This window comes from Nipponia nippon, unplaced genomic scaffold (genome assembly GCF_047370975.1).
Source record: "Nipponia nippon isolate SJK-2023a ecotype South Korea unplaced genomic scaffold, ASM4737097v1 scaffold_4, whole genome shotgun sequence".
Classification (NCBI taxonomy): domain Eukaryota; kingdom Metazoa; phylum Chordata; class Aves; order Pelecaniformes; family Threskiornithidae; genus Nipponia; species Nipponia nippon.
Genome location: NW_028262358.1, coordinates 120,250,919 through 120,267,170, shown reverse-complemented (window position 1 = coordinate 120,267,170; position 16,252 = coordinate 120,250,919). Strand labels below are relative to the sequence as shown.

General features: G+C 44.2%; 1 protein-coding gene across 2 annotated transcripts in view; it reads right to left on the bottom strand.

Annotated features, from left to right (window-relative positions):
* CYP39A1 (cytochrome P450 family 39 subfamily A member 1) overlaps positions 1 to 16,252 on the bottom strand; it is a 25,341-nt gene extending 9,089 nt beyond the window's left edge. Inside the window, exons 1-7 of one of the 2 annotated variants that reach the window (XM_009467332.2) lie at positions 15,331 to 16,252; positions 8,229 to 8,364; positions 6,765 to 6,939; positions 4,895 to 5,044; positions 3,985 to 4,078; positions 2,376 to 2,474; positions 375 to 465 (exon numbers count right to left, since the gene is read on the bottom strand). In XM_009467332.2, coding sequence (XP_009465607.1) covers positions 375 to 465; positions 2,376 to 2,474; positions 3,985 to 4,078; positions 4,895 to 5,044; positions 6,765 to 6,939; positions 8,229 to 8,364; positions 15,331 to 15,507 — 922 coding nt within the window. In that variant the 5' untranslated portion in view covers positions 15,508 to 16,252. Of the gene's footprint in view, positions 1 to 374; positions 1,265 to 2,375; positions 2,475 to 3,984; positions 4,079 to 4,894; positions 5,045 to 6,764; positions 6,940 to 8,228; positions 8,365 to 15,330 lie in introns of those variants that run through there. The other variant, XM_087776948.1, reaches the window with a different exon arrangement.

Below are 16,252 nucleotides of genomic sequence, written 5' to 3'. Positions count from 1 at the left end.
AGCTGTAACTCTGGGGAACATCACACCATGAAAAGCAGCTGAATTGAAAGACCTCATCTGACCCTACCATAGATGCATGAAAAAAGCACAAGACTCATTAATACAAATCTAGTTTTAAATGATAGGTGAGGAACAAAGAGACAAATACACACGGTTCTTTTTCTACCTTCTTTTGCTAACTTCAAAGGTGTTTTTGCTTAAAAATATGTCTTGAGCATACGCTGAGTAAAGAACTCTGAGCTGGACCCTATGTTATCAGTAGTACCCTCAGCAGCAACACTTGTTATTCCCAGCCATTGCCCATTGGCCGTGTGCTGGGCCAACACAGAATAAATCATTTCTAGGTTCCAGAAGGACGTGATCAGATTTATTACCTGCTTTGCCAAAAACAGAAGCCAGGTCTTCCATGATTTTCTTGTAAATGGAAGGATAAGACAGTATGAAAACAAGGGTCCAGAATGCAATCTAAACAGAGATGAAAGTACTTTAACTCAGGAATATGGCACAGAATTACAGTATCTTTGTAGCACATCACAGAGGCAGGTGAAAACACTGGCACTTTTTTTGGATGTGCCTGTTGTAGCTGGGATGCCCGGGGAGCTGTGCTTCCAGGGTAAATCCACATCTAAGGGCTCAGATCCCGGGAGATTAGGTCTAGTCATCTGCTGTGTACTTATCTTCAGTGAACATTACATAGCTTTGGCTTTGAGCTTTGAGACACAGAATCCTTTCTTTAATTTCCAATAACTAGGTGTTAAAATGAATTACTAAATCATTGTGTGTGACTACATTTAGCAGCATGAATGGAGGAAAAATTGAATAGTAAATTCCTACTAATATTAGCAGAAATGAGGTGATATAATTTGCAGGGCATCGACACAGTGAGTCGCACTAAGATGGGCAGGAAAAGTTTTCATTAACAGCAAAACAAGCAGTGGTATATCCCCTTTAGAAATAATTTGCTAACTGATTATGCAATGAAGTTGAAAATCAAGAAATTTAGGAAAGGAGAAAATCCTCTTAAGTCGGATGAAACCAGAAGGACTCGCAGCACTGCCAGGACTCCCTCCCCTCTTGCTGAGCTAGCAGGAGATGCAGCCTGCACGCAGATCTGGTCGTGGGCCATCTGTGCTGGTGAGGGATGAGAACTCTTCCTGTTATTTCCCAAATAGCCCCACATGGATGCAGCCCTCCTTCTGCAAAACAAATCTGGTCGCTTAGTTTTCTTGTGCAGCACTTGGACGCCGTGGCTTCGCTCCATGGGCTGAGGAGGGATAACGGAATTGTTTCAGATAAAAGGGTTTAACGCGCTTGTAAAAATTCCCCTTGGAAGGTGAAAGGCCTTTTTTCATCATTCCAGTCCCTGGAACAGTGGTTGTGACTATTCTGAGAAACAACGAAATATCTGTTTGTCTATTTACAGCTGAATATTACAGAAGTAAGTAATGACAGTGTTGTGGAAGGAATGTCAGTTATCCTGATAACAGACGGCAGGCTATGACTCTCACTTATACCAACATGTGAATCCACAGAAACCTCACTGAAATGGATGAAATCCCTTTAGGGTAAATTGTAGCAATATCCAGTCTACAAAAAACATAGATATATCCACTAGGAGTACATATAAAAATAACTCACTGTCGTTTTTTTCTAAATCACATCTGTAACGGACGTAACTGTGCTGGAAAGAGCTTAGTAGTCATGGTCAATAAAGGATGTTTTTGCTGCTATGGATTCTTCATCTAAGAAATACCTATAAACGTCTTTGTCCAGCCTAAGCTGTGTTAGATATATCGGGCTTGTTAGCATGCATACATCTGTATCATTAATCTGTCAAATCCGTTTCTAACACAGACAAAACTTAAGTGGCAGTAGAATCAAACTATTGCTTTTCTTCCCCTGAAGCAACACTGGCATTTGTATAGCAGATCCCCCAAAGCGAAAGAGCCAAATTCACTCAAGGATTTACACACAGATGAAGTTACTCTATATTATGCTTTTGATATTCTTTGCAATTGATAACACCAGGCTATTTAAAATAGAGTCTCTACTATAATACAGCTACAGTGCTTCAAAATAAAGTTAAATGCTCTTCGCAGCTTAAGACTGGGATCTGAATAGCTATGAGACATATGTTCCCGAAATCTTATGATAGAGGACATAATAATTTAGGAAAAAAACAAGAAGAGCTTTTCTTGTCATCGCTTCTGTGACATTGCAGCCTGGGTATATTTGTAGTGATGCATGTGGGAGTGATAATCCTTTCTTTGGAATACACGCAGTGTGTGTGACCTCTGGTTCAAAGTCTTTGCTTTCCAAATAACAGGCTTCTGAACAGGATCGAGAGAAGGTGTTTCTGTAGCCGATGTACTTACAGGGACAGCATTTGCTTGGGAAGCCCACAGCATCAGGAGACCATAGTTGGGAGCTAGATGTTTTCCTTGCAAGTGATCCAGGAGATGGTGCAGTAGGGTCTGTTATAAATAAAAGATAATAATGTGTATTTCCAAAAACATACTAAAATCTAGTTTAGGGTAGGGCTTACCAGAATTCAAGGATATAATGTACGACTAGTTTATCAAAGAGAAGTAATGTTAGTTATGGTTTTTTTTGCAGTCACAAAGCAGAGCTGACAGCTGTTAGGAGAAAGTGAGACTCACTCCTAGGCAGAGGGCCAGAAGAAGTCAATGCACCACGTGAATCCCTACTGAATACTTGCATTGCCCTCCATTTTCTTAAAGTTTTTAGGGGATTTGGTTCCCTCACTCCCCATTGTTGCCTGTATGTGGAAGAAAGAAAAAAGAAATCTATTCTTTTTTAATTCCTGCTCTACTTCTCTACTTTAAAGAACCTGAAAATGGGACTGAACAAGTTGAATGAATGGAAATGAAGAAAATGTTCTCTCTGTTCCTGCCAAAAAGGTGCTTGTTATGAAGAGATGGTCTGATACATCAGCGAGCTCCCTAGCTCCAGGTGCTTTGGTGGTGACCTAACCAGTGACTTCAATGCCTTGATATTCTTTGAAACTATAGCAACTGTGTAATGTTCTAGGATCAGCTTTTGTTTATAGTATTTCCTTAAATACAGGGCAACCATGCATTCAAGGCAAAGCTACCTGTCTGCTTTTCAGAGGGGAAAAGGCTGACCTTGAATAAAAAATGACCGCTCTTCTTTCCACGTTCCCACCCAATCTAAGACACTGAGTTTGTGCCTCCTACTTCCTGCACCTTCTTACCTCCCACCACCCCCTCTCCAGCCCTCTCTGTCCTTCCATTATTCTGGTTTATTTTATGAAAGAAACTGTGGTATGTAAAGCTTTTAAAGTCTAAATAAAACCTGGTTTGTTTAATGATCTGTTCTATAATCATTTGGTAGATCAAAATTCCCAGGCCAGTCTGCCCTCGCGTTTGTCAGCCGTACAGACAGAATTCTTGCCATAGCTAAGGAGAATAACCAGGGGGACAACTTATCACAGCTTTGACACAATCAATATTTAGGGTACTTGGCTTCCAATCCAGTAATCTGCTATTTTCTACTCGTCTGGCTGCTGGAGGATCTACTCACTCTACACCAGGGTTTAAAAATAGTACATCGAAGGTTTTGAAATTTCACAGCGTGGTGCCCTCAGAGAAATAACTGAAGAGGTCTTTCTCTCACCTCTTTCAGCTGCTCACTGCAACTGCGATACCAGAGGCTGGCGATGGGTCATAGCTCTGAACCCTTGGCTTAAAATTCCCCAGCGGAAGATGTCAATTCTCAGAATTGTAGGAAATAAACTAAACTGAGGAGTAGGACTCAAAATTATGGGTCTGTCCTACTGTAGGTGACAGCAATACCAGACAACTAAGGTACAGCTATCAAAGCTGACATATTTGGCTTATTTCTTCCAGTACTGAAATAATTCCTGCCCTCCATTCCTTCAGCAAAGGAATACATACAATATATAGAACGAAGTCATCTTATTTCGTAGCCTCGGATGTTTACCTTGGATGCGGTCTCTGCAGGGTTGGTCCTTTCAGCATCTGACACTACTTTCTCAAATAATTTTAGAAGCCATTTTTTGGATTTAGACCAGTTCCTGTAAAGAAAAGCAACAAACCAGAAGCAGTTAAGTGAGGCAGCACAAACCGACATTTCCTTTTCCGTGAGGACTCTGTGGTTTCTTTCCAAAAGCCCCTGGGCAGCAGTCAGTTGATGAATAGTCCGACAGTAGTGTCGACTTCACCTTGGCCAGACCTCATCTTGCAGCCAGCACCTGTGACTGTAAGACTCCCAGATTTTCATGTCTATTCCACTACAGGTTTTCACTGTGGCTTTGCACAATCGCGTAGGTCAATCTTTTCAAGAATGACCTCCCCTGAGAAAATGAAGGCCACATTTTTAGAGCATCCTTAGTTCTTTCTGAAGGCTATTTTGAGGTGCTCAAAGTGCTGTCATGGCCCCGAGAGCACTGACAGGCTCCCTTCCTTGGAGTCTGGTTGCCTCTACCCAAGGTCAGCTCTGCGACAGTGCAGCCATGCAACCTGGGATCAGTCTAGGAAAACATTTAAAGTGTGGGAAAGAGCAGAGAGATGCCTCACGGGGGACCCCCGCAGCTTGGGACTCACATTTAGGCTCAGACCTTTGCCATTTGCCCAGTTCTGCTGCTCCCTGACAGCTCCAAGCCGGACCCTGCCCACCTAAGCAAGGTTGTTTCTGCTTTATGCCAGGAAAATGCAGGAGACAAGGTCAGAACTTTTTTGAAGCACCTAGCTGAAAGCCTGCCTGACCCAAGGGTGCACTGTCGATAAAGACAGTTCATCATCCTCCAGGGGAAATGTCTCTCACGGTTGATATCCCAGCAAGCAAAAAGCCTGTAATGGGTACACCACGTGCATCATCCCCGCTCCGTTACCTCAGGAAGCACTCGGGCATCTGAGAAGCGTATTCGAAGTCTTCGTCATACTTCTGAAAATGTTCTTCAAACTCCTTGATTTCACTCTGACTTGTCGGGCAGATGCCTTTCCCAAACAAAGTGTTCACCACTGCTGGATACATGACATGCCTGCAAGGACAAGATCCCCATGACTTACAGGCCCCAGGGAAGCTGGTGCAGCAGTTTTAGGTCAGGACGCGGCACGCTGAATTGCCAACACTACGAGTGCAGGACTCGAGCGTCACGCGAGTATGGAAGGGCTGGCACAAGGCTCCTACCTCACTCACACGCTTACGGGAGATTTTAAGCAGAGGCGGGGAGATACACGGACCTCAGGCTAGTCCTCTGCCTGTGGCTGAACTTCATCAGTTAGCGTTTGGTCACTCAAGCAGTGGCAGAAAAGCTCTGGGTGATGACATCCCCTTCTCCCCATCAACCACCCCTCTTATTTCAGCTTAGCCCAGGTGGACCTTCTGGGCATTGCGCAACCCCTTCTGCAGCCAGACACCCTGAGAAATCCTTCCTCTGGCTGCAGCTTTGCTGGACTGAACAATGCTTCTTTTGTTTTCTTTTTATCTCGCTCCTTCCTATTTTCTCCTCTGTTATCCTGCAGACTCTGAGCTCATTCCCCAGGCCGCTTCACCTGTACTCCTGAGCTCTGAGAAACCCTTATGCAGTCTTTGCTGGGTTCCAGCCACTGCTAAACACCTATTTCAGGCAAGGGCTCTTTCACTTTCTTGCTTTTCTACAGATCATAAGGAAGATGGAGCCACCTGCTGGCTCTATGGATTTAATTTTGAGGCAGCTAAACAACAATTATGCAGGGCATTGCATTCCAATTCTTCTATCCTGTGTTGTCTGGCAAAATCATAAGAACAGATGACAGCAGATTTACTGTGGATGACTCTTATGGTCACAGCCTCCTTCAGGCATCCCCCTGCTCCGGCGTGGGGTCCTCCATGGGCTGCAGGTGGATCTCTGCTCCACCGTTAACCTCCATGGGCTGCAGGGGGACAGCCTGCCTCACCGTGGTCTTCCCCAGGGGCTGCAGGGGAATCTCTGCTCTGGCACCTGGAGCACCTCCTCCCCCTCCTTCTTCACTGACCTTGGTGTCTGCAGAGTTGTGCCTCTCACATATTCTCACTCCTCTCTCCGGCTCCAGTTGCCCAGGGTTTCTTTCCCCTCCTTCTGAACCATGTTATCCCAGAGGCGCTACCACCATCACTGATGGGCTCGGCCTTGGCCAGCGGTGGGTCTGTCTTGGAGCCGGCTGGCATTGGCTCTGTCAGACACAGGGGAAGCTTCCAGCAGCTTCTCACAGAAGCCATCCTGTAGCCCCTCTGCTACCAAAACCTTGCCATGCAAGCAATACAGCAAGATACAGGTGTTGCCCGAGATCATGAAACTCTCAGTAAAGGGATTTTTTTACGTGAAGGATGACGTTCTGGCAGCAAAGTCAGTTGCAGAAGTCTTATTTAAGCTTTGGGCTAGGCTTGGCTCAAAACAGGCAGGGAAATTTTTCATCCTGCTGCAGATCAAGCATTTTGTCTGTCCATAAGTTCTTCATAAACATGTGAAACTTTCATCCCATCTTTTGGGAAAGAGGGTTTGTTGGAAGATGCTGTGGTTTCTTTTTTCTTCCAAATAAGTAATTCAGATGTTTCTCCTAACTGGGTGAAACACCTTTAGATGAAAACCTGTCCGCTCTGTGAGCCACCCGAAACTGTGAAGCAGTGATGAGCACCCTGACACAGCTTTTCTAAGACTTGTGAGCCTGAGCTTTATGGTAACATCTCTGCTCCCACACAGGTTACCCATGCCTTAGAGATGTGCCGCAAAACTCCCTTACCTTACCAGGTCGTTGAGGTCGCCTGCGCCCTCCGTGCCCAGGTGTGCCATGTGCTCATGTAGTTCCGTACACAAAGCGCCTGTGAACGTGTGCAGATTAGAAGGACCCATTTTTGCCTTCATCATGCTGTAGAGGTTACCGTGGTTCTGATAAAATGCTTCTGCAGGGACAGAAACTAAATACAAAGAGAAGCAGAAACGTTTTGGGAAGTAGATGAAGTAGATTTTCACTGAAAGATAGAGTGAAAATTTTTACACATAACTTGTGACTCTAATTTAAATGCCTTAGCCCTCATTTTCCTAGAGTGACATTCCCAGACATCTTCCTTCTAACCCTGTAAAGATTTTGGTGAGCCCTCTGCTTCTACCAGTCTGTGTAACATCTTCCTGCCTCACGAAGCTTCAGTGCCAGAATCAACAATCCAGAGATTTCCCCCCAGCTTCCATGTGGATGTAGAGAGATGTGCACGCACTCCACAAAACCAACTGACATGAAAAAGAAATTAACCCAAAAAACCCAGTTTGGGTCTTCATGCTGTAGTACATTGTCTCAGTCATACCAGGAGAGGCTGAGAGAGCTGGGACTGTGAAGCCTGGAGGAGAGAAGACTCAGGGGGATCTTATCAGTGTGGATAAATATCTGGTGGTGGGAGTAAAGAAGATGAGGCCAGGCTCTTCTCCGGGCAAGAGGCAATGGGCACAAATGGGAATACAGGAGATTCCACTGAGACATAGGAAAGTTTTTACTGTGAGGATGGTCAGACACAGGAAGAGGTTGCTCAGAGAGGCTGAGGAGTCTCCATCCTTGAAGATACTCAAAACCCAACTGGACACAGCCCTCAGCAACCTGCTGTCGCTGACGCTGCTCCGAGCAGGGGCGTGGACTAGGCAACCTCCTGCAGTGCCTTCCAGACACGGGGGTTCTGTGATTCTGTGACTCAGTCTCTCTGCCAACTTGCTTCTCTCTCATTTCACAGTCCAAAACTGGCAAACTGCTCAAAGAATTCAAAGCACGTGAGCTGGTGGAGCATGCCACTGCGGATGGGATGTATACCTCATCCCTTTCTAATCACTGTTGTACCAGAGGGTAACAACTAATTATTGCTACAAGCTGATTTTCAAATTAAATGATAGGACAACATATTATTGCTCCAAACCACGGACGGTGGAGTGTCGAGCCGCAGAAAAGGACCTGATCTCAAACTGAGGTTGCTTGATGATAAAAGCGATAACAGCCTCTGGTTCAGAAACCTTTGATCCCTTGAGACTGAATCCAAATCACTTAGCAGGCTTACAGTGCTGGATCTACATATAGGAATTTCATTTCACCTTCATTTCGTAGCATAGTCCTGGGTTAAGATAAGCACTTAAAGCATGATCAAAAAGCCAATGGGCTTTGGATTGGGCTTTAATGTTCCTGGGTAACTAGATTTGATTTCCATTAAAAGAGCTAGGTCTCATTTACCTGCATTCTTGACAGCTTGTTGTACTGCCTGTTCAAAATTTAAGTCTTTAGATTTAAAAAATGCTTCAGCTCCTTCTTCCTCAGTCACAAAAGTAAACCGTTTTCCCAGAGCGAATATTGTGAATACAGGCCCATGCTGGAACAAACAAAGATTTCAGGTTACTGTACTGTTAACGCATTTGACGGGAGCCCCAACAGGACTTCAGTACTGCCGAGAGGTCAGGAGGGAGGACCTGGTCCTTCCTGCTCTCTGTACACCCTGGCTCAGAAGTGCGCAAAGATGAACATGAATCAGACCGAAATCTGTAGACTGACAGACCAGAAGGGAACATCACAGCGGCCTGCCTGACCTCCTGCAGCGTAGAAGAGGTTCCTTCTCTGAGATGAACATTTTATATTTCAATTACATTGCAGTTCAAACAATACAACCTACCTGGATTCAAAGAACCCAAGTGATGGATTATCTACTGCACCCCTTAGCTGTCATAGCAAAGTACCCACGTTGTAAAAATCCAGAATCCTAGCTATTTCAGTCTACATTTTTTAACAGAAACTCCCCACTCCTGCATCGTTTTAATGTCTTTTTTTTTCCTTTTCTTTTCTAGTTTAATAGTTCTGCTAATACCAACAATTCTTTCTTGTACAGGTGTTTAAAGATTAATATCAAAATAGCTAACAAGCTTCGAGCAGAATAGATGGAGTTTGTTGAGACTTACATTCAGGGCAGGTTTTTGATGCCATAAATCATTCTTTCATTTTCCCTTAATCTAATACCCTAGAGCCCTCTCAAAACTTTCAGCAATACGTATTCACTTCTGGATTCCAACGTTATGAAAAAGATCACCGATACTTGTAGATACTCTAAACCAGCGAACAAATGTGCCGTATCTACTGGCTGTCAGATGTAGGCATAAAAAAAAAAAATCAGAATTAGGAAATGAAGCATCTTTAGCATCTTTTTCTTAGTCAAGGCAATTTCTGCTCATAGGCAAAAGCCTTGGAAATCAAACGCCCAGCATTTACATTTATATGCACACCACCTTCTTTTGGCAAAGTTATTAAATATACGGAAAGGTTTAGGGCTTTCGTGAAGTCTCTAGACACATCAAGAAACTTGATTTTCTTTTCCAGGTTACATTGCTGACAAGGGTGAGAAGAAGTTTTCTGTTGGAGTACTGAAAAGCCTTGAATCCACTTTGCTCACATGGTTTACGCCATTGACTTCAACCATTTCTTTTGTTGTCTGTGTCTGTATTGTAAAGCCGGCTTCATCAAAAGCTCTTTGAAGCCAAAGAAAAGATTCCTCTTGACATCAGTTGGATTTTGATTGTGTCCTTCAACTGTAAATTATTAAAGAAAGAATGACTGTTTAAACTCTCTGGGTGACAATAAATAAAATATTGTTTTAATAATAGCTAAATTGCTAAAGTTGCTTTTTTATGGATAACAGCATGTCCTCATCATCCGGCTGGATAAAAATCAGTGAATTTGTACTGTGTTTGTTTTTAAATCAGATTTTTTAAACTTTAAATTCACATTAAACTTAATGTACTTAGTACTTAAACTAATTTTAAAATAAAATTAAATTTGAACTAATAGTAACCTGCAATAACACTTAATTATTCAATTAAGGTCACACTCAATTAAAGATTGGAACACTTTATTTGAGATGATTATGTGTGAGCAAGTTGCCTAAGCTCCCATTATAGACAACAGAGATCGAGTCTATGCAGTCAGGGGGGCCTAAAACCCGATTCATCTGCCCACCTCTGTTTCTGAAGGGGAGCTGAACCGTCCTCAGACTCCGCTGACAGGACTGACTACGTGTCCACCAACCATCAGTAAAGCTTGGACGTCTTGCTTACCTGTAAACACCTACACAAACAATCTGGTTTTGAATCTCATCCAATTTCCTGCAATCTATTTAGAATAATTAAAATGAAACCAATATTAAACAAAATTGAAATAAAAAAGCTCCATGAAGGACCTCCAGAGCAAGTCAGCTTCACTGAACAGCACACTGACGGTGGATATTTGAAGACATATCTTACAGAAAGCAGGATTTTTTTCTCCAAACAGGAAATTACAAATATATATGATATCTGATAAATTAAAGGTAAAATTAAAATACTAAAAAAAGGTTTGAGGATCAAACTACTAATGGCAATCCCCATCCCCAGTAATAAAGACTTTTCCAAGCACGCCAGACGCAGGAAGTCTCCCAGTGTGTTGCTGAGCCTGACAAACGCTCAAAGTGTAAAGGAACCAAGTGGGGAAGCAACCTGAGTTTGCGATCACATCAGTTTAAGACAAGTCCCACCCTGGAGCCTTTCACTGGGAGTGACGGACCGAGACCTTGTTTCAAAGGAAGTATTAAGTCGAATAGACTTAAACAAGTGCTAGGTAAATCAGTGATAAAGACTTCAATTCAAAACTCTAGAGGGATTAAAATATGAACTTGCAGCACTACCCACTGTGATCTGTTAACTCACCCTCAGCAACAGGAGGATGGGACGGGCAAACGCGGTGCCTTTCTAGAGAGCTCCTGACGGAGGACCTGGGAAGCCTCAAAGAGTCATTCCAGTACTCAGCAAATTTTCACAAGCGTTATTAAAGACCAAGATTAGTAGTGGATATATAGGATGTACTGAAGAAGAGCCCAATACAGCTTTTAGGAAGACATAAGGATGTGTGGCCTTAAACATATTCCTCATTCATTCCTTAGAAAGAATTAAAAGTTTACTCATGATCTGGAGTCATTTGGCAGTCTAAACTATGAGGAGACCTAGAAACATCACAGAAGGCGGCGGCCTGGAAGAATCACATTCTGAAATGACACCAAGATCTATTATACAAGTACTAGTAATTAATTTAGAGCTCTCACCTTGCTGAGAAAGGACAGCAAACAACTAAAAGCATCCTGTGCCCACATCTTCAATTTAATGTGTATCTTTGCCCATTCCATCTCAGCAGGACAGACTGAGCTAGAAAAGGCAAAGGGCTGCACAGCACGCATGAATGGAAGTTTCAATAAAAGGAGACTAAATGAGACTTAGATCCCAGGAAAGGTGAAAAAAGAATAATTGTTCATAATTAATGTAAAAGCTACTGGGCACCTCTTAGAAGCTAGCTGGTTGAAAACCAGAGAGAATACTTTCTTCATATGGTTCACGGTTAAATTATGGATTCATTGCTGTGAAGCCAAAGTTATCCACAGGGTAACAAAAGAGATTAGGTTATCACAGTCAGATCACCTGGATGCAAATTCCAGCCTAGGAAGTCCCTAAACTGTCAATGACCAGAAGCTGGGAAGGAAAAGCAGAAGGCGGCTCCTTACACCCGTTACTGAGCACCTACTAATAGCTGCTGTTTGAGACAGACATCTGAATAAACAGATTTTTCATCTGTCCCCATATAATGATGCTGATGTTCTAATGTAATACAATCAGCTGCTGGAACAAGCTGTCAAACAGTTCTGCATTTACCATCGTTGTGTTATGGGCGGGTACCAACGAAGTGTGGGCACTGCCTGCCAACACTGCACCCCAGTTTACTGCTCTGTCTGAAACAGTGTTTAAGGACGCCTGATGACATTCAGAGATACAGAAAGCAAAATAAAAACCCTCTTAGGATTTAGGGCCTATGAAGCTGCTTTCATTCATGAAAGTTCTGGTTTTTCCCCCAAGACTGTGAAACACTGCACAAAACAGCAGTGCCATGATCACAGGCAGATCTGAGCCTACATGAAAGTAACACTCCAGAGAAAGAAAAACTTCAGAAAGGTGTTCCCCAAAATCCCAAAGGACAGAAACCAGGGAAACTGCCATTTTTCCCAGGGGCGCTGCCAGGCAGGGAGCAACCGCTCTCAGCTGAGACAGCTGCAGTGGTGTCAAGACTCACGTTGGGAGCTGGGTGCACTGGGCTGGTTTTCTCTCCCTTGGCACGCACACACGCACAAGTTCAATGCCACGTCCTCTCTCTATCTCAGGGACTTTGGCATTTTGGTCTTCTGTGCATGGGACCAGGGTCACAGACCATTAGCGACTCAGCTGTGGACACTGTCTTCAGAAATGCTCTACCAGAAGCCTTGTCCTCTTCTCCAGCCTGTTTCCCCTCCATCAAACCTCATGCAGGATGCATGTCCCTTGCCACGTAAGCCAGCGAGCCACCCCTCATGCAGCCGCTTACGGAGAATAAGGCTGAGAGGCATCTTGCCAAGTTCCAAGACATGGCACCACGTCCCAAATGCAATCAACACGCTGAGGGTGATGCATGGATCCACAGGTCCAACAGTGCCCAACAATCTCCTGGGTTTAACTGAGCTTTTCTTGCTAGCTTAATTAGCAAACTGATGAGAAGCATCTGAACTTCCTTATTAACTCTTGTCACATTTGCCAGGCAAAGTGGGGACCACATCCTTTGAGCCCCTCATTAAGCAGCTCTACCTCTATTTTATGTTGCATGGTGGCTCTGGTTGCCCACCCTGCCCATCCCAGACCGCCTGCAAAACTGCTTTAACTAGCCAGGCAGCTTTAGGAGGAAGAGGTGGTATCTTTTATTAGACCAGAGATTAAATATTTTATTAGAGCAGGGGATCTTTCTTTTCTTAGACCCACTGATGACACAAGGGGAAAACCAGACAATTCTTCCAGCCCACGTCTTCTTCTGTAGGAGGAAAACAGAAGCAGCCAACTTCAAGCAAAGCGCAGGCTGGAAACAGCGGAATTCTGGTGTTATTCCAGGGCTTGAGAGAAAAAACAGTGAGGGATATACACAAAAGGGACAATAATAAGAAAGCTAACTCTTTAAGAAAGAAAAACAAATGAGTGTCACTTTGACAGACTGAAGGATTAATCCAGGGAAGGAATTTTCTAATTGCGAAAGCCTCCCCTGAAGGTAATGACCCTACGGAGCTGAAGAGGTTTCACACTGCCTAGAGCCTGTTTCTGCACTAACTTTTACAAGGGCAGCTTGCTCGTACTAGGGACACTTAACCCTGTTCTGGCAATATTAAGGAGCTGAGAATTATTGCAGATGTATTTTGCAGCACCTGTTTTATTTGGCTGTACCATGCTACAGTGCCTACTCCATTAAAAGGGAGCAGGCAGGAAAAGGCTTATCTTGCCTGGCCTCAGCACATGGAGCTGGTGTGGGAGGTGGGAAGGGAGGGGACGTGCCTGGGGTGTTTGAGGAGAGGAAGGGGAGAGCAGGGGCAGGGAAACTGCCGGATGGTGGGATGCTGGTGCTGCAGGCAGCCAGCCTGGGGGTGATGGACAGAAAGGTCCCTCTTGGCCCCTGGGGACTGCAGGGAGAGGTCACAAGGAAGCTGAGTTGCTGGACTCAGAAAAAAGTCACAGGAAAGGTCCTATCTGCAAACACACCATAAAGGCGAGATATGTAAGAAAGCCTTCCCTTTCTGCTTTGCCTTATTTTGAGTTTTCTCCCATTGAAAATGCATCGTTCTAGTTTCTGTCCCAACAAAACCTGGGGTTTATAAAGTCCTCCAGGTGCTTCTGGTGTGTTCAGATGTGTCAGCAGCTGCCATAGCACCAACAGCGGCCTAAAGGGTCTCCAGGCAAATGAACATCAAAATCAATGGACCCAGAGCCACTAAGTTTGAATTTGTACTTCAATACATTCTTTAGTACGCAAAAAGTTTTGCTCATTCAATCTGTGAATGAAACCCCAAAAAGGACTCTTCTGTCAGGGTTGTTTTAGAATTTCGCCTAAGAGATTTTGCTGAAAGCTTCCTGGGAAAAAAGGCAACTAAAGCAAGCTTAAGTCATGGTGAGACATCTGTCCCCAAAAGGGACTGCACTGGAAAGGACAGTTTGGCAGGCTGCTTTAATTGGGTTGCCCCCAGGATATGTTTTCAATAGAACAAGGAACTTCTCTAACAGCCTTGTATCAGAGGAGTCAAAGAAATATTATGATTGGTTTTTTTTAAGGGAGGCTTGATCAGTTTATTTAAAGGATTATATGGCATGTTTTCCAAAATAGTAGGAGAACGGACTGGAATGAGTTTCCTTCTTTCTGCCCTAAGATGAATGAACAAATGACCCATCATGGTATGCACAGATGAAAGATAAAGGAAAGACAGAGTAATATAAGGTTAAAACCCACCTGTTAAGCTCAAAGAAGCCAAAGAACTCCAGATCATACACATGAGCTTACTCCATGGTGCACCCCATGTGGTTTAATGCAAGACCGACAGCTCTCGATGTTCCTGCACCTCACACTTCAGCTGATTATACTTGAACCTCTGCTTTCATTTAACACCACGAGTTTATAACCACCATGGCTGCGAAGAAGTACTTACAAATATGAAATCTAATAGTTCAAAATGAGAAAATAAATCTTAAACATCCAGTATTTATTAATATTTTTTTTTCAAATTTCAGGATGTTACAGTGGTTTCATTTTTAGCTAGTTTTTGCAAGTAGTGGGCTGTGCGATCCTTCAGTATCGAACACTTGGGGCTGACTATATGGCAGTAGCAGGTGCTATCATCACTGAATGAAAACAGGAAACTGGGTTTTATGTCAGTTACTATTAGCTGCCTAGAAATTAAGCATCTAATCTAAATTAATCATTTCGAGTCTCTCTATCAGACAGAAAGAAAGGCATGTCCACGGGGTAAATCTTCACACCCGTCTTTGGTAAGTTTTTTAGGACGGAAAAAGTTGCCTGCCGAGCATGCCTGCGTCTCTCTTGAATGCTGAGGGACACCAGCTGGTACTCAGAAATCCAACCTAACTTTAGGCATGCAAATAATTAGTCTCCTAGTCCCAGCGCCTGGCACAGGGCTTTCCACATTATCTGAAACCAAGATTAACACGTAGCCAGACTGCAAAAGCAAAACAGCAGAGGTGCTGGGTCCAAACAGGATGATCACAGCACGGAGATCATGCTTGGATCGGCTCCACAACTTAGATTGTGTTACTGGTAGAAAGCCGGTCCTTCACGAGCTAAATGCCCCTGATGTTATAAAACGTGACAGGAAAGGGGCAAACTTAATGCAGAAGTTTCTCCTTGCCTTTCCCCTTGCAGGCAGCCACCCTGAGCACGCACCCACGAGCAGGCACACTGCCACAGCCGTTACCTTGCTCCTAGCTTGCTCTATAAACTCCAGAGGAGCTTTCCCAAACTGAAACGCAGCTCCAAACCAAGGGATCCAGCTCCTGATGCAAGGAGGGGAGCTCGGGTTTCTCAGCTGAAACAAAACAGCCTTGACAATAAGAAGTCCCAGGATTGCTGCCAAGAGGACAGCAAGAGCCATTTTGCCTCTTCGCTGCCTGCCGCAGCAGCTGCTCCGCCTGCTGCAGCACCCTGCGTGGCCGCGCTGGCCGGGATTACCCGAGTCAATGAATAGGGCCTCTTTTCCCAGCCTTGCCAGCTGATCACTGCCATGGAGACAAGATGTCAAAGCACCAAGCAGCCCAGGGGACAAGCCCTTGTTTTGGAAAAGGCAGAGCCAATTCTCCTCTGCTCTGGGACGAGGACCAACTCCACCGCTTGCAAAACTTAGATGTTACTGTGACAAATCCTTGAACTTTGCACCAGCTGCTGGAAGGCTACCCAAGCAGCCAGGGACACAGCCAGGGACACTGTGGCAAAGCAGTGCGTCGCTTTCTTCAGATAAAAAAATTATTTTTTGGCAATATGAAGATTACAAAGCAGAGAGGCTGTGATTTGCAGGCACTGAGCTTTCAGCAAGGCAGATGGCAAGAAACTTCTGCAGGCATCACCTGAAATAGTAAGCCTTATGAAAGGTATCTCTCACCTGTCTGAGATCATCTCATTAAAGGCCAGTGTCTGAGGAGAAGAGAAAGGCTTCGGAGGTTGAACTGACAATTCAAAACCTGCTGGTGGCCCCTATAGTATCACTACAATGTCAGAAAACAAGATTTCTTGGCAAAAAAGTGACTTCATGAAGTTCAGCAAAGGGAAATGCCAAGTCCTGCCCCTGGGTAGGAACAACCCCATGTACCAGTACAGGCTGTGGGTCACCTGAGTGGAAAGCA